Source organism: Dermacentor variabilis, chromosome 2 (assembly GCF_050947875.1).
Source record: "Dermacentor variabilis isolate Ectoservices chromosome 2, ASM5094787v1, whole genome shotgun sequence".
In the NCBI taxonomy this organism is placed as follows: domain Eukaryota; kingdom Metazoa; phylum Arthropoda; class Arachnida; order Ixodida; family Ixodidae; genus Dermacentor; species Dermacentor variabilis.
This window is the reverse complement of record NC_134569.1, coordinates 113,341,412-113,359,395: the sequence shown is the minus strand read 5'-3', so window position 1 is coordinate 113,359,395 and position 17,984 is coordinate 113,341,412. Positions and strand designations below refer to the sequence as shown.

The following is a 17,984-nucleotide window of genomic DNA, read 5'->3' as shown; positions in this document are numbered from 1 at the left end:
CTCCATTGTAATATTTGCTGTTATGTACAATAATAATAATAATAATAATAATAATAATAATAATAATAATAATAATAATAATAATAACAAACGTAACACACATTTTTCGCATCTGTTGAGCACAACGCTAAAATTTTAGCATCCCATGTCATCCGGTTTGCCACATAATTGCAGAAGACTGTTCAGGACTCATGAGTAATACAGCTCTTCATTGTATATCACTCTGTAAATGATACGTATCGGTGCAATTTTCTGCAGTTTTACGCCCGCATGCTGTAAGACGCAAGACAACTCAGTTTTTTCTAGGTCATAATTTATTGGCACTACGAGATCATAAATAACATGTCACACAGACACATACACACACAAAAAAAAACTTATTGCTCTTGTAGTGAACTTTCATACACACCTCGGGGGAATAGCTCTCTGTGACGCCTTTTCAACAGGCGGCTCATCGTATACTTTCAAGTGAACACACGTGAGTTTTATGTTACAGAGCACTACACAGCTGACGCGTGATGGCTGCTTAACATCGTGGGTGCCACGACATTTGTCCAGTGGAGACAATCCATCGTGCTTGACCAACATGATATCGATTTGTAACTCAAAAGCGTCAAGTCAAGTTTGGTACCAGTGTTCGCTTGAAGACCGCGCGACAGCTGGGAAAGAAGTGACAATGAGCGAGGCGAGAGCATATGCTATTAAATATTATCTACAACAGTTTGACTCTATTGAGTAATAAAGGTGGCAGAGCACAATATTCTAAAATACAACTAAAGAGAAATGCGCAGAATTGCGAGGTAGGAGAAAAAAAAGAAAGAACGAGTTGTTTCTCAAACACTTCGTGATACTTTCTGGCAAACCCCAAAAAGAAAATACTAGATCTTATGCATGATTTGAAAAAAGGTACGCGTACAAAAACACGACACACAGGGAGCGAAAAGGACAATGCAAGCGCCTTTGGCAAACGTTGGATTGGTCAGATAATTTGGAAAAGAAGTTGCAGGCGCTCAGAGTATGCTAGAAATTGAACCCAAAAACGACAGAAAGGCTGAGAGGGCCGACTTCGTCTTGTGTTAGTGTTTTGTATGCTTCCTGCCTCCCCTACCGATTTTCTCATCTTTCTGTTATTCTAATATCTCGGGCTTTGTCTATGCAGCAAAAGAAAACACAATAAATATACACTGATACGTTCGGGGAAACGCGGGTCACGACTCTCCGTATTGAAATAATGAATGTGCACAAATAATTTCCCGCAGGCGTGAGTTTGAACTAAAACAAATCCTGACATCCCGTTCACACGCTTTTCTTATTTCCTCCTTTTCTCTTTCTCTTTTTTTCGCGCCACAGAAAACTTAACCAATGTGGTAAACATTGGGGAACACATTGGTCCTGCTTCATGTGCTACGTTCCTCCCTCTATACAGATGAAGGAAACACGTTTTGAACGTTCCCAGTTTAATTCTATTGACAGCAATATGCAAAAAAGAAGTGAGGCGTGCAGACAGGACACAAGAGTAGAGAAGTGGACAACACGTTCGTGTTGTCCACTTCTCTACTCTTGTGTCCTGTCTGCACGCCTCACTTCTTTTTTGCATAATGAATACTTACCAACTAGCTCAGCTTTCTGTCGTTCTGACAGCAATACATCAGGCTCATCGTGTTTGTTTCTTTCTCTTAGCTAAATGTAGATGATAACGCAACGTATCTTAACCGTTGCGTCTTGCCGTCGACGGCAGCGCTCTGCTGTTTTCAATTGTTGGTGGGAGCGCTAGAAAGCGTACTCACTCGCCCATTGATTAGTTTACTAAGCGTTGTCATCTCATCCTATGAGTCGCGAGAGTTAGCCTTGGCAAAACGTGCGCGCAGAAGCAAGAAATTAAAGAAAATAGGGATTCACTCACACTGTTAATAGTGCTTTGCATGCGCTTTTTCTTAATCGTGCGTGCCACTTCCTGCAAGGTACTGCGGCACAGGAACATGCCTAAGCGTGCATTCCGTGTGGGTTTCAGAGACGCGTTAACAGTATGGACAAACAGCTACTGCACTAACGCCCATTCTGAAACATACATATAAGAAAATGCTGCCTCACAGAGTCAATTCACTGATGTTCTTGGCAATAAATGACGCCTGGCACAATGAACCGACTACACATCCTTTGCGATACGTGAGAAGCCACAAATAATTCAAGCATCCAAACAACCAGAGCTTATTGTTTTTCTTTCCTTGGCGCCAAATTTCCTTGAAGTAATACCAAAGTGAGCAATCACCAGCTGAGTGCCATGAATCCATTCGACATGCGTTGAATGGTTTGGTGGCCGCACGGTGTGCTCAGTTATTCGCAGGTGCACGAAAAAAAAACTAGTTAATATGTAACTCACAAAGCAGGATATAAAAACGAAACGCTATACCTTGGGCAAATTACTAGCACTTTGTTTCAGCTTTGCGTTAGTCAGCACATTCCGGGGTAAAGACGGATCAATCTGTTGCTGCGTTGCCGAGAAAATCACTATTAATCTCTCGTCTACGTTTCTCTTCCACTAGGCCCTAGAAATGAAACACAAGTTTTCCGTCACCTTCGAGAATTTCGCTACCAATTTCATACAGCCCCAATCGACCGAGAAATGCATATATACAAACCATGGCTCAAGTGTCGCACAGTAGTCGTGAATGCGGGTACTTGCGCATCTAAACGAAGTGCACGTAAACCGAAAATGATATGTATACCCTGTCTCAAGTCGCAGATGCCTCAAACGACCCACACCCTGCACCGCTGCCTGCTGTAACTGGCCAAGCAAAAAAACAAAAAGTCCTCAATTTTAGCTTGAACAATGTGTATATAATTTTTTTTTCTTCTTATGGATGCCATGCATTCAATTGTGCAGTGACCCGTGCAACTGAACGTTTTTAATGGTTTTGCGGTCTTTCTCTTCTAGACTTTTTCTTTTCTTACGGCAAATGAATTTTGGGTCAAGAGGTTTGTAGATCCAGAAGCTACCCAGTTCCCGAGACACGCAGGACATGCTCGCGACACTCAACTGAGATAAGCTTCTCGCTTTTTCGCAACACCATTTTTCGTCCCGTATCGCAAGTTCCGCAACTCAATGGAACTGACCGAAGCTGAAGAAAACATTAAGAGCTCATATTTCAGTGCAGTTACCAAAGTCATGGTGCATAACGGAGATGCCAAAACAAGCCGTGACAAATGCAATGGTGTCAATATTACGCACCAATTTGCTGGCACAATATATTTGCTTCGGGTGTGAAAGGCAATCCAACGCTGGTGTTCAGCGAACGCAATATGTTGTTCTTTCGGATTTGCAGCGTTGTGGCTGTCCGACTGGGGCTAAGTTGCTTTCCCTGCACCCCGCATGCTCTGTTACCCAACGATGAGTGTTTGTTTTGTATGTTTGGTAAACTAATGTTTCTCAATGAGGCACTAAAGCTGTATAATTAAGGAAGCTTTGCGCGTTCTCCAATTTCGCGCCAAGGATTGCATGCAGCCACCAGAGTCCCACCACGAGAATAACGCTTTCTTAACGCAGACGTGTTGTCACAGAGCAAAACGAAAGCCTTCCTCCGAATGGCCTTCTGCTCCCAAGCAAAAGTAGCAACACGAGGTCAGAGCTGTTCGTGCAAAGCATTCTCTCCTAACATGACCGAATGTTTGTCGACCGTACGTTTAGTCCTCGCGAGAGAAGCGACGAACAAATGGAATGTAGGCTAATGTCCAGCGATGTTGGCGATTTTGTTTATCCTGCTCTAGTTCTCGCAAGAGCAACGTCAACGCGGAATGTTCTACAGAAAAATTAGGGTATCACTGAATCAGCTGCAGGAATGACATGCTACGTACCCAACTCATAACAAGTTGGAACCATTTGCCAGAATAAGAAAAATTAAGGGGGGGGAGGGCAACGTTATTAGATGAGTTGAAAGAGAAAAAGAAAGACATGACCACCGACCTAGCCTAATTCGTGATTCAAGGCAGCTTATGCCTGTTTCATTCCACCTAAATAGTCATACCACTCAGCCCTTCGTGGTCCCTTCAAGCGTCAAATCTTTACATGGAGCAAAGTAGTGTATGGCAAAATATTTGTGCCCTGCCCTTCGACATTTCTCCGACTGAAGCGTACGAACAACCGTAATGAACGAAAATACGGACAAATGTAACTTTAATGACATATTTTTTGACTGAGTGTCTCCGGAAACGTGTGCCATTTTCCTTTACTTTAGGTGACAACCAACTGTTAATGTTCACGCAGCTTTCATCCTCAAATATTTGACACAACCTTGAGAGACAGCTAGCTAAAATGATCTAGAGTGCCCTACAGAGACAGGTAACAATAGGAATGTACTACTGTATACAGCTATGCACAGTAGGCACCACATAGATTTGTTCGAAGTGAAAGTACGTAAGGCGGCGCGGAACGTAAGAAAATTGCATGAACGGATGATGCAGTGCTAGCCATCATAGATGTAATTTCGCAAGATCGGCTCATATTTGCGTTCACGTGTCTAAGACCATTTCAGGTCCATGTGGCTAAGCATGAGAGAAAAGTAAAGCCATTTGAGGCCTAATTATTTATTCTATAGAAACACGCGGTAGCAGGATGCAGAGCATATGTGTTGAAGTCACAATAAATGTGACCAAGGGCCAGTATCATATCTGTTTCCTCAATATCACACTGACCGTAGTTGAGAGCCTGAGAAGTTCGCTTTCCTCAAATCGATCCTTCGTGGTCAACGCGCACATTTCCGCTTTGTATTTTCCGACTGCGAGTCGCGCTTGATCCTCGAAACCTCATCGCTGCAAATACGACGAGGCTCGCCTGTTTTCACTCACAAAATAACCATTTATATGGCTTAAACGACTTCCAGCGGAATATTTGAAACTGCGCTACCAAAGAAATAGGTTTCAAACAGTGGTGCGACAAACGTGGGCGCCATTCGAACGAGAAAATTTACTGCCCGCTTGGGGCTCGACATGTGACCGATTTTGCAGCAAGTCAATAAAAACACGAGTGCAAGGGAAAGTATCAACTAGGACAACGTTAAGCTTAATTTTAACGGTTTAATTCACAGGACAGGTAGTTTATGCCGCATTATACAGGGCCAGTCGCAGTAATTTGAACACACTCTTTATACTTTTTTTTTCATTTCAAGTAGAACACAATCCTTTACACGAGAGCATCGCCTTCTCGGTGTGTACGAGGAAAAAAAAATACAATGACGAATCGAAACGGAAGACAGAACAGAAAAATGATAAAACCAAGATGCATGACTAAACACAAATGCAGCGTAGGGGACACGAAAGCTCGAAATATTTCGAAATGTTTTCGTGTCACATAAACCCGTTTTCTTGTCGAGGAGTAGTGTCGCCCGACAGGGGACGTAACATTCAACAAACGTACAAGTATGCAAAATTCAACACCAGTTTTCCGAACAGGGGTAATGATTCTTCAGTTGCGCTACACTATAGTACAATGCATTAGAGGTGGTATATTCGAGAAAATATAAAATCATCATAAAATCACTTTATACAGAACAAAACATTGTATTATTGCAGTGATGTAATTTTTCGGTGTAAACAATGACATGCGCCTACCTTGAAACTCGTTCAGTTGAACGAGATAGTGATTAACATCAACTATAACATAATTCACTCAGCAATAACGGCATTTCCAAGCCTTGTGCTGGAACTCAGTCCCACAAAGCATTTACGATCTAACATTGACGCGAGGAAATGGGAGAGCGCTCCCTCCTTAATAACGCTATTAAGCTAGGCGGGCCTCATGAGCACAAAATTGCTGTTTTGACCAAAAATCATCACCAACACAGTATTAGACCTCTGTAAACATGGAAAACAGAGCGCTAACCTGCAATCATAACTGTTAGCTTGTTTCAAGTTCTTTGCAAAACATAACTTGATTGCTGTGACTTCAGTGTATTCTATTCCAAGGAATGTTATGGCAGTGCACTTATGCAAAACAAAATGAAGTTATCTCTTCACACTGGTTGTTCAACACAGCAGGACTTCGCACATAAAACGCAATACATCTCGCCTATGGCACAAACGCATACGCAGCACTGAAAACTTCGACTGAGAGGTGAAAATACATATCGCCTTACCGAAACGTTTTGCATGCGGCCGTGTAATTCCACGTATCGTTGTTCGCACCATTCATAACAAATCATGTGAACTTCTCGTGGAATATTGGTGAATTCCATGAACAATTAGTGAGTAAGACGTAAAAAGGTGAATTGTTTGGCTGGCATACGGACGCATTTCAGCAGGACGAACTTAATACGAAGTACAGCACCAGTAGCAACGTTTCAAATTTGCTTCATTCTGAAGAAGTATACCGCTCACAAAGCGCATGTCTCTCTCTCTCTCTCTCTCTCTCTCTCTCTGGCAGGCTGCACGCCAAATGGATGTCATGATTGAAGAAATTTAAAAAATATTAACTTGGCATTGCGTCCCGATTCCAAGTTTACGGGATGAGGACTATGCGAAGCGCTATTCGCAGGGGTGCCACATACATATACTACACCTAACTAACCGTAGAAGGGACCGGCTGCTCGTCATTTCACCATGCCGCTATCGCTAGTTGTCAGACAACTTTCAAAGATGCAATAATTCATATTTGTACAAAGAGTATAATAAATGACAACAACAAAAAAGAAAAAAATTGCAGCTAAATAATGTGTCTGTACCGCAGTGGTGCCACGTTAATTTTGCGAGACAAATGTAACTTGCGCCATAAAACAAGGCCAAGGTCATGCTACGTATCATTTTGAGAAACCTCGTCCTAATTATACTCGTGAGTTTGTTGTCGTGACTGCTTGCCCCGCCCATCCTTTCGACCTACAGCCATCCATCAGGAGACCATGCGCATGTTGCCTATAAATGAGTATCAGACGTCAGTAGTCGAACGGGGAGAGTTCGGCTGATTCGGTGCTTCTCACATTGTTCTGCCAAACAGGCAGTCACGTCTAGATGGTCTAGTGACCGTAGCATCTGCGCGTGATATTTTATGTGGGCGGCCGTAATGGCGGCACACCAGAACGAAACCACCAACAAAAAGATATATAGAAAGTAAGGCTGTTTAATGCTAACGCCTGCAAGATTTCCGGCTACTCGAGTCCGCCTAGGCACCGAATTCTCCCCCAAGAGGTTGACGGATCTGACACTCGACTGCGCCCCATTTTCCTGAATATGTCAGCGTATTAACCCTTACAAGCACTCTTAAAGCTTTAGTTGCTCGTTTTCGGCGGCATTTTCTTCTTCAGCTTGGGACTATAAACATTGCTACAAGGCGAACATTACACTTACTCAGTGCAAAAGATGCGACTGTCTACAGCACAGTGCTGTAAGAGGACACACTGCGCCGTAGAATCTCTCCTTCAGCTGATTCACAGGGAAACGGCGAGGGTTCGACAGACGGGAATGACAGCCCAGTTGTCAACACGGTTTCGGGCATCCCGTCACCACCGCATCCGCCGTGCGCGGGTCACCAAAGCACAACAAAACTTCTCTACGCGACAGACAAACATCGCGCAGCCATCGCTATAGCGCGCGCTGCTACGAACGCGTTCTGAAACCTGCAGCGCCTTTATCTCGTTGCACCACGTCTTAAAACTTCTCTCACGGACCACACACTGGAGAAGCTTTCCACGAAACATCGCCAACGCACGCAACATCTCAGCTGGCCTCATCATCTGTCGGCGGCAGCTGGAGGGACAAAAATAAACGCGACGACGACGACGGCGACAGAGCCGCTACGGTCGGTCTCGATGGTTGACCAAGCGGTGTCGGACGGCGACGCTTTGGCCAACTGCTTCGACAAGGCCAAGGCGCTGGCGGAGCCGGCATCGGAAGCGCGGCGGCCGTCCCAAGACGGAACCGGTAGAAGAAGCTTCTAGCTGCGTTCGCAGGTGGCGCAGCAAAGGTCGTGGTAGTTCTTCATGTGACACATGCGAAACTGGCGGATCATTTGGCAGTTGCGTGAGTGATCTTCGCAGTTTTGCCCTGCTTGGGAGGGGGCGAGGCAACGAAGAAAAAGAAAGAGAGAAGAGAGAAAACACGTGAATAAAATATCAGTGACACGCATGCCTAAGCACTCTAACAACAAAGGGAGTGTTGGCGACTTCTTTACGTCAGAGGCATTGTATGTTAAGATTTGGCTGCGTTTTCAAACGTTCACAGAGACCCCAAGCGCACTTAAGCCCATCTGTATTTAGAGCACGGGAGTGCTTTGCGGCAGCGTGCGTTTGCGACATCTATAGTGATAGTCGCTGGGTCAAGACAAATCTTTCTCGGCATGTGGCGCCATATCTGCAGGCCACAGCTAGTCGAGCTGCACTCGATGCAGGCGATGACAGTTGCTGTATAGTGAACGATGAGTCACTCGAAAGAGGTACAGCTTCGCGTGTATACTTCAAAACTATGACGTTCGTCTAGCGTAAGGCAGAATCGTTGCTCAAAGGTTAAAGTCAAGAAGTCCGCTGCTCAGCAAGAAGCATGACTATCAGCAACTAGCCGCTCAAAGTTGCTTTGAACCATCGGCCAACGGCACACGGAGTAAATGCACTTGTAGCCGCACTGTTTCATCGGCCTTGGCAGTACAGCATGTTCACAACAACGGAGAAAACGTGTAGTATGCATTGACCACAGGGAGAATACTACACGTTTCTACCGTTACTTACTACACTACATTACTACTACTACATTACCGTTACTTACCACTACATTACTACACGTTACTACCGGACAATTGTAGTGCACCGTGGTGCTGTTAATCATGTGCACTCGCCATGGCACATCACGGTAGCCTAAAACCCGTCAACAATATACGGCCAAATAGCACTCCAGTTTACAGCCAGTTTGTTTTTGTTTTTGCATCGGATGTACTTTTCTTGTAATTTTCCCCGCAAACGAGCCGCTATTCGTACCAGTTCAGGCACGCCACGCTTGGCTGCCGACTCAGTCCAGCTGAGCGAATACAACTCAAGTGACTAATAGCTCTCGCGAGAGCCCCGTTTCTCCCCGCGCAATTGGTGAAACCTGACGCGCACGCCAAATCAGCTGAGTCATAAGTACTAAGCGCCACTCACTGGCTGCGTCGCACGGTGGAGCCTTGCATCCTTGGAGCACTTCGGGTCGGTCGTGACTCCGACACGAGTCTCCGGCAGGCCTGTCTGTGCCGTACCACACGCAGCGCAGAATACGCGTGCGGAAACCACTCTCTCCGCATGTCGCTGTGCACTGGGAAAATAGAACAACAAAACAGCCAGTGACAAAGGTTGTGGCAGATTGATTTATGAGGCTTAATATTCCTAAACAACTTGCGTGCTATGAGATGGAGCAATTTTCATTGTGTTTGTCTTCCACCTGTTTTACAAGCATCAATATTGGGAAACCATGGTTCTTGCATTCCGCCTTTAGGTGGGAATTATGCATGCATCGCATTAGGTACATGTTAATTCAAGGAAAAAAAGAAGGTTAAACAATCCCTGGCCATAAACTAAAACAGATTAGATTCGATAAACAACCTTCAATGCGCTTGTTCTTCGTCTATTTACATATTGACCCGCGCTTCGACGGCCACATTTTGATGTGCGCGAAGAAAGAAATCGTTCATGCAGCTCGTTTTAATGCGTTAAAAAACCACAGTGGTCATAATTAACCCGGAGCTCTTCACTTTATATATGGCATCTCTAATAATATAATATTCAACACGTGCACGTTAAGCCCAATAGTTTAATCGATATTGGCTTGTTCTCTTAAAATCATGACCTAACAGAGAAAAAGTTGACTGACCATGGAAATTTAACAAATCAAATTTACAGTGAAGGCACGTATTACCTTAAACATTGGGATCCAAACGAAATAGAGGCTCACAGAAAAATGAATACATTAAGTGATCAAGGGTCCTTGAACAAGAGATACATCAAGCTGCAGTCAACGTTTCAACGGGGAAATTCGTCGGAAATTCCCTAGTCGAAACGTTGGCTCTAGGCTGAAGCATCCCTCGTTCGACCATTGTCGATCGCCTCAGCATCGAGGTGACTGGCAAGTCATTTTACCTCCGACCACTCGCCGACCTTCCAGACGCCTCTGCAGAGTTCGCTGAAGCACTCCTGCTGATCCTGAGGCCTAATGGAAACATCGCAGTGCTTGTCCTCCACAATGGTGTCGTTGGCCAGTCGACAGCTCACCGGCCGTTCTTGGACTGCACGGCTGAGGCCCAGGCAATGGCCCTTCGTGCACTACACGCCAAAAAAAAAAATAAAGACAGCGTCATTGTGCTGCTTTACCGTTATCGTTTCGTTTTAAAAAGCAACGTTCTCTGAAACCGCGAGAGGCAACCACCAGGACAGTGCTTTAAGTTTCCCCACTACTCCAAATAAACTCGCAATATTTCTCTCAAAGGACACCGTCGACTTCCAGCGTCTTCGATCCACGCTTTACGAGGCCACAGGCGAGGTCTCTGGAAGGACGCCCTGCTGTTGAGTTGCCGCTGGCTCACTTGCAATGTCTCGTCGGGCGTTACGAAACGCGTCGGACGGTTTCAGCTCTGGTACCTATTGTGGAGCGAAACACTTACCTCCGTCCAGGGGTCCGTTACCCAACGCGGACAGCTGTCGGTACCGCAACTCTGGATTATCAGTGGCGCCTCCATGCCGGCGTCCACGCACAGCGTGTTGTCCACGGTCTTCGATACATTGTGCAGGCGAACCATGCATTGTGCCACACGTACCTGCGACGAGGCGTATAGAGCAGCTCACGGTTAAGCATCATCTTCCAATGAACAATGACTCATTGATGTTAATCAAAGGAAACGAAAAGAAAAACCAGGAACATCACACACAGAATAAAGATATCGTAATAAGCTGCATTTTCGCCAATATTTTCGCATTCCTGCCGTATTATCTACAGTTCTAATATTAGCATGCCAAATCCTTAATAACACTTCTTTCTTGAACTTCCTCAAGCTTTATATAATAAGCTGTATCACCGGGAGGCGCTTTCATCAAGCTGGGTCTTCTTGTAACGTTCCCGTGCGAATGTGCTCAAGATTTAGACGTTATGAAGTGGCTGATGGCTGATTGACCTCCCTACCCACATAAACACTTTTGCGTCGCTCAAATGGCTAAAGTACCACCTCCCAACATTGCATTTGGCGCCGGACAACCATGATTTCCATATTTCATTTTTTCCATCTCTCTGCACCCTTAGGACAATTACGATGCTTCGCCGTTAAAACATCTATAATGCGGCAAAGTAAGCTTGCCGTGACAGCATACGGTGTTGGTGGTAGCAGGTATAGCAGAAGAGATATATGTGATGTTAGTCTCTAATAAGAAATAAGCAACAACACTCTCTCCCGTTCCGAGAAATCCAACGTGTCGCAACTGAACAGATCGTTTACCTGCAAACAATGTGCAACGCAATAAAACAAGGACGGAGGACAACCGAACCCACTGCTGCGAGCTGTGTTCACATCCGTGTTCTTCATCGGCGGCTTTTTCTATATGCTACTTGCTTTGAATCTGTAGCTAAATCGCGGGAACATACTGGTGCTGTTTCTACTTTGCGTTAGCGTTTGTTGGGCACTTAGTTCGCCACCAGTTCACTTGTTATCCAAATAACAAAGAAAGGGAAAATCCACTGTTCAACCTGTTTATTAGGATAGGAATTAGCGATAAAAGCATTATGTATCGTGCAATAAACAGCGCACTGAATAAAACATGATTGCGCGAACCAAAGTCACAATCTGAGCTTTTGACATACTATTTCATGCAACCACCGTTGCTACTCGAACTGTCTCCAGAAGATTTTCTTCAATAATTCTTAGAAGTGCGGAGTACCCACAGCTCTATCAAGCATTTCGCTGTTGACGATGCCTGCCGACTTTTTTTTCCTCGATAAAACAGTATCTCAAAAGGCAAAATGTAGTTTTTTGAACAAAGAATTTTCGCGTGTGTCGAGCTCTCTTCTATATGCCTAAGGAAATACCCTGCAGCATGTTTACTGGTCCTGTACTCCCCGGAGCCAGACATCAAACATATTTGTACCAAGTAAAGAAAGAAAACACACCGAGGCGTCAATAAACAGTGTCGACAACTTGTTTGGTGGCTGTAGGTTCCATTAAACGACGACCCCCGTAAGACCTATTTCGTATGTATTTTCCTAGTCGGCGATCCCCCATCGTCCATTTTATGCTTGTTTATAACGTCTCTGTTATCGTTGTCAAAATACAACCCGTTGGGAATCCGCTGTATCATGCACACATTTCGCTATAGTGGAATGAAACTCTTTTTGCACGGAACACATTTAGGATGTGAGTAAAGCGTGGCCGCTCGGCAGCGTAACATGGGTGCACCGACGCCAAGCGACGGCGCGCCCAAAAATACGTTGCACATAAGTTCCACGTGGTGGTCGCTTTTCGGTCGCAACTTTTGTCAGGTAACGATGACGCAGCGCGGAAGGTACGCGTACAGCACTAACCTGTAGTCCACCTCCTCCGCACGTTTGTGAGCAGAGGGACCAAGGCGTGGTCTCCCACTCGAACTGCAGGCTATCCGCATTGCCCCGACCAAGGACGTAGCTGTTGTGCATCAAGGCGTCGTCGTCGTCCTCCGATGCCAGAGTTTCGGGCTTCACTTGGCCTGCGAGTTGCAGGTGACGGGGAGCGAGACGACGTCCGTTAACGTTGGCACTTACCTCACGGGACTTCGCCATCCATCTACCGATTCGAACCGCTCCCTCTGGCAAATTTTATGCGTATGACCTTTCGGCATCATAATTGGATGTTTCGTATACAGGCTTACTAGCTTAGCAGTGCGGATTACTGGGCTATATATATGGTGAGCCTTAATAGGCTCACAACGGTGAAGGTTTGATGGAATGTGTCGAACAAACTAGGAAGTTGTTCAAATCATGTTTGATAAGGTCATCGGCAATGGGTACGTGTCGCCTCAACCCGCCCAGCCACTGCGGCCTGTACCGGTCATTATTTTCATCGGTGGCTTCGTTTGTTTTCATCGGTGGTCGACACTGCAGCGATTTCACTTTGCCATTGTTTTACATCGGTGGTTTTTTTTTTTTCTTGGCGCTGAATGATCACATCTTCTCTTAATATATGGATACCTTTTATTGCCGGGGTTAACAGCACCCCCGAATAGAAAGAACGTGAGAAGAAAAAAAAACAATTATTCAGCAACCGCACTGCATCTGTTCCTCTCAAAGACTGCCGGCGGAATCCACGTTAGAGCATTAGGCGCCCAGCTGAAAGTTACGTTAGCATGACGGGGATTTCGTCGGACAAGTGCATCGCGAAAAGCCGAATGACGCTTACTGCTGCCTCCGCCCAGCCTCTTGTGGAAGTCCGAGAGCAGCGTCTGGATGCTAGGGATGGTGGCGCCTCCGTGGTAGCTCGCCGCTCCCGACCGGGCCGTCGGGTCCTCGAGCGTGCCCTTGACCTCGTGGATCGCCTGACCGTCGCGGTCCTGCGGTTGGGAGTGGGAGAACGGTGCGCTCGAAAAGCTGTTTAGTGATTAGCGCGCCAGCGCCTGTATTTAGACGTTCACGCGAAAACTCTCGCACGATCAAAACAGGCCCGGAGCCGCAAAGCGCGCCTTGAGTAGCGTTCCCAATGCCTCAATGCTCTCCTGGCGGTGAGAAGGTTTCGTGGCGGTGAAGGTGCTCGTGGAAGCTACAGAAGCAAGGGTGGTGGGGATGTACGCGTATATGTGAATCGTACAATGTAGGCTGACGACATGGCCGCGAGCTGCCTTTTCCGCGTGGAGCGCGAAGCCAATGGAGTGCGCGGCGTCGTTGAGGAGCAGCGCAAAGGCATTGAGCCGGAGTTAATTCTTCCGAGTAACGCCTGGGACCACGGGTATCGCGGCGTGCGGACGCCTGAATCACGCGGCTATTTTCATATTTCGCGCGTTTCCTTTGTAACGCGGAGAAAATATTCACGCGAGACATAGTGCACTGAGAACAATGGAATCGTGTTTCGAAGCACAATTATAACTTTCCTATCGAAATTCGCCTCCTCAATTCAGTTATTAAAGAATGCGTTAATTAATCTTATGTAATTATCTACAGTTACAGTTCAATTATATAAAAACTGCTCTTGGTACGGTACGTCATTGCTGACAAATTACCAGTGGCTGCGTCTTCGTATATTCTATATTTTATTTTTAACAGCATGGGGGCTAATGTCAGTTGGGACACTCAGTATAGAGCTTGGCATGTTAGGCTTCCGTAATGAGCCAGAGTTATTCTGATCTACCCCTTCGTCACCCGCTTTCCCAAATGAGCCTCGTGTAAACATTAAGACAGATCAACTAATCTGCTTCACAATTGCCACCAGCCCCAACACCACCTCAACCACCACGGCAATATTGCACTTTTTCTGAATAAATTTAATGTACGAGAAGTGAGACAAGAGTCCTACCTGCCATCCTAAAACCATCCTGGGTTACGTGCTGTGTGAATATGCAAATTTCTTTTTCGTTTCTTTCTTTCTTATTTTTTGTTTAAGACGCGAGTGTCTGGTGGCTATCTCAGTGGCTCCGCTAAAGATGCTGTGAAGCTACCAGTGCAAGGAAAGATGTAATTATGAAGTAAGATGTTGCAATAACACGAACAAGGAGAATAAAAGGGTTTATGAATGTTTACATATGTGTTTCCGGAAACTTCCATGTTTATACATTGCTTTATGGAAAAGAAAAATAAGAGGTTAGGATCTTCCTGACTGTAGAGTCCCGGCTGTTGTCTTTTTTATTACTTCGGTTTAAGAATATAAAACCAGGATATTGAAGCAGACGTGTTTCATGCAACAGAGCTCATGTAAGCATGTGTTTATGTGGAAATGTATGTAAATATCGTCTGTTTATCAGAGATACTCGTGCGATCGTGTCAATTTCGTTATTTTCAAAACTACGGGACGCCCTAAGCTATTTTAGATTGCAACTACACGTCTCGGCAAACGCATCCACTTTGCGAAAAACATGGGTACTTTGCTGCAAGGAAAAAAAAAGGAAAACTGCTTCCTTTGTATTCGATTACCTCTGCAGGTCGTTTGTACGCCTATAATTATTGACCATGTGGTGTGCATGTTAATCCTCATCGAAGCAACCTAAGTATAGGGTCGTTCTATTTAGAGCTTTATATTTTTGATATACGGCCCCTGAGGGAGAGTAAGAAGTTGGGCGATAAAATTATTCAATACTCGACAAGAAATCGGTGTTTTCTGCAAAGCCTTCCTGAAATTCGTTCTTCGAGTTCACTTCTTTCAACGCTCACTGTTTACAATGATGAGCACTCGTCCCTTGCGTGATGTAATGCACTATAAACGTTTATCAATTCACATTCCTTTTTTTTTCTCACTGATATTTGCGAACAGATGATTTCAGAACAGGTGCAGTGAGGGATAATGGTCCAACATTTGGCTGAGGAGGCATGTGTGAAATAACTGCATGAAAGTTCATAATTTTATTTTCTGCGCTAAAATTTACTTTTTTAGTAACCGTGTCATGTACCGTATGCTTTTGCAGCACTGAATTTTAAGTATGCAATATTTTAGCAGAAATTTTTAAAGCAACTATTGTTTTGTCTCGGCCCTCTTCCATTACATTGATAGAACAAACCTGGCCTGATCCATTTTTTTTTTTGGTTATGGTTGAGAGGTCATCGACAGTTTTCTTACGCTTGACGTTGTCAAGCCTATTGCCATGTAGCAGTTCAAGTGCCCTGTTCTGAAGTTAAGAGCACTTAAGGCACATTCCTTAACAGGTTCTTGATATGGAGGTCTGAACGCTACCGACACTTATGTCGGCCATCTCACAGAATACTTTTTTCTAAAAGCGCTTTTTTTTTCTTTCCCTATTTTAGGAAAAAAAATAAAAGCTGGGATAACGCAAAGATTCTCATCATAGTCAGCCTATATTATGTTCACTGCAGGACGAACGCATTTCCCAGCGATCTCTAATTACTCCTGTTCTGCGATAACTGACTCCAAATTGTGCCTACAAGCTATATAATTTCAACCGACCACCTAATTCTCTGGCGTCGTCGATGGCGCTTCCCTACCCCGTACACCCACTCCGTAACTCAAACTACCGATTATTTTCCTTACGTATTACGTGGCCTGCCCAGCTCCATTTTTCCATATCGGCTATCCCCGCTTACTCTCTGATCCGCCCCACTCTCTTCCTGTCTCTTAACGTGAAACCTAACATTTTTCGTTCCACTGGCCGTTGCGCGGTCCTTAACTTGTTCTCGAGCTTCTATGTTAACCTCCGAGGTTCTGCACCATACATTAGCAGCGGTAGAATGCAACGATTATACACGTTTCTTGTCAAGGATAGTGGCAAGCTCATGGTTATGATTTGATAATGCCTGCCGTACGTGCTACAACCTATTTTTATTCTTCTGTATATTTCCTCAAAATCAAGAGAATGGCGTGGAGATAAGGTATAACATCGGGTGTCTTTGCTCAAGGTCCTAAGTTCACACCCTCGTCCAGGCTACTACATTTTCAGGCTCGTCATGGCGCCTGAAACCTCCAAAAATAATTTCTGACAGCCAGTGAGGCTATGCTAATGCAGGTGCCACAGATTAGGAAGGCTCACAGCTTCATCAAGAATCTGCTTTAACCAGATCAGGAATCGACTTCCCTGGTGGAGTATTTGGCCCCTACTTCCAAGATGAATCTTGCAACGATGCTATTGCAGTGCTGTTCCTGATCGCGCTTCACCAGTAGTGTGAGTGGCCGGTAGGTGGAAAGGAACATAATTTCAACATTATTTAGGAACTTACATTAAACGTTATTCACAAAACTGCCTTTACACTAGGACTGCTCTTACACGCAGATTCCAGCCGTCGTGGTGTAGGGAGAGAGAGAGAGAGCAGAGAGAGGAAAAGCAGGGAGGTCAACCAGAGGAGTGTCCGGTTTGCTACCCTACACTGGGGATGAGGTAAAGGGGAATAGAAAGAAGAAAATAGGAAGGAAGTGATGACTGTGTGCGCAGTGAACCAACGTGACACCAAAGTGGAGCTTCATAGCTGGTGATCTGTGTTGATCACATGTGGGACGACCAAAGGGCCAGTGGTCGTTGCTCGAATAGGAGGCTGTGGGTGAGCTTTGGAGCTTACTCTAGAGTTGCAAGCACTGGATTAAGAGCATCGAGTACTTGCACTGCACTTCGCACTAACGAAGTATGCAAGTTGCTGAAAAGTACACGAAGGGTATTTATGAGGGACCGAAGCATTACAGCCACTTGCTGGTCTTCTTCGGACAATTTACTCGAGAGTCGGCGCTGTGGAATCCAGCGTGGTGCTCTGTATTCTTTCATGTGACTGTGACTCCGGCTATGGCACCGGCTGTGGCACCGGCTGTGGCATTGGCTGTGGCATCTGTCGCCTCTCCAGCTGTGGCTTCGGCTGTGGCTCCGGCTGTGGCTTCAACTGCGGCTTCAGCTGTGCCATCGGCAGTGGCCCAGGCGGTTTCTTCGGCTGTTGCTTCAGCTGTGGCTTCAGCTGTTGCGGGGGCTGTATCTTTGGTAGCGCGGGCCAAGCTTCAGTGTTGGTGTTGTGCGGCATGTCCTTAGACTCGACTACGACAGGCCTAGGGGGCAAAGGAGGAGGAGTTGCCGGATGTGGCGCGCAGTTGACGGAGGCATCTGTGTTCATTGAAGTCCGACGGCGTCGGGAGCGTCATTTTCTAAGGGCAGCAACAGCTTTCCGACGAGACTAACAGTCTCTCGCCATGTGCTGCACACCTCCCTTTCCTTTTTCATGTTGGGACATTCCTTTGAGGTAGCATCGTGGGACCCAATGCAAGTGGGGCATTTGATAACAGTGACTACGCAGGAGTCTGCACCGTGGGGCTCTGCACAGCACGAGCAAACTCTCGTGTTCTCGCACACAGCGGTCACGTGCCCCAGCTTCATGCAGTTGAGGCATTGGAG

At 45.6% G+C, this 17,984-nt stretch overlaps 1 protein-coding gene across 2 annotated transcripts in view; it reads right to left on the bottom strand.

The window, feature by feature from the left end:
- Window positions 1-1,553: 1,553 nt before the first annotated feature.
- nolo (ADAMTS-like no long nerve cord) overlaps window positions 1,554-17,984 on the bottom strand; it is a 269,799-nt gene continuing 253,368 nt past the window's right edge. Inside the window, exons 18-23 of one of the 2 annotated variants that reach the window (XM_075681789.1) lie at window positions 13,361-13,511; window positions 12,511-12,671; window positions 10,607-10,759; window positions 10,086-10,268; window positions 9,114-9,264; window positions 1,554-8,031 (exon numbers count right to left, since the gene is read on the bottom strand). In XM_075681789.1, coding sequence (XP_075537904.1) covers window positions 7,919-8,031; window positions 9,114-9,264; window positions 10,086-10,268; window positions 10,607-10,759; window positions 12,511-12,671; window positions 13,361-13,511 — 912 coding nt within the window. In that variant the 3' untranslated portion in view covers window positions 1,554-7,918. The remainder of the gene's footprint in view (window positions 8,032-9,113; window positions 9,265-10,085; window positions 10,269-10,606; window positions 10,760-12,510; window positions 12,672-13,360; window positions 13,512-17,984) is intronic. The other variant, XM_075681790.1, reaches the window with a different exon arrangement.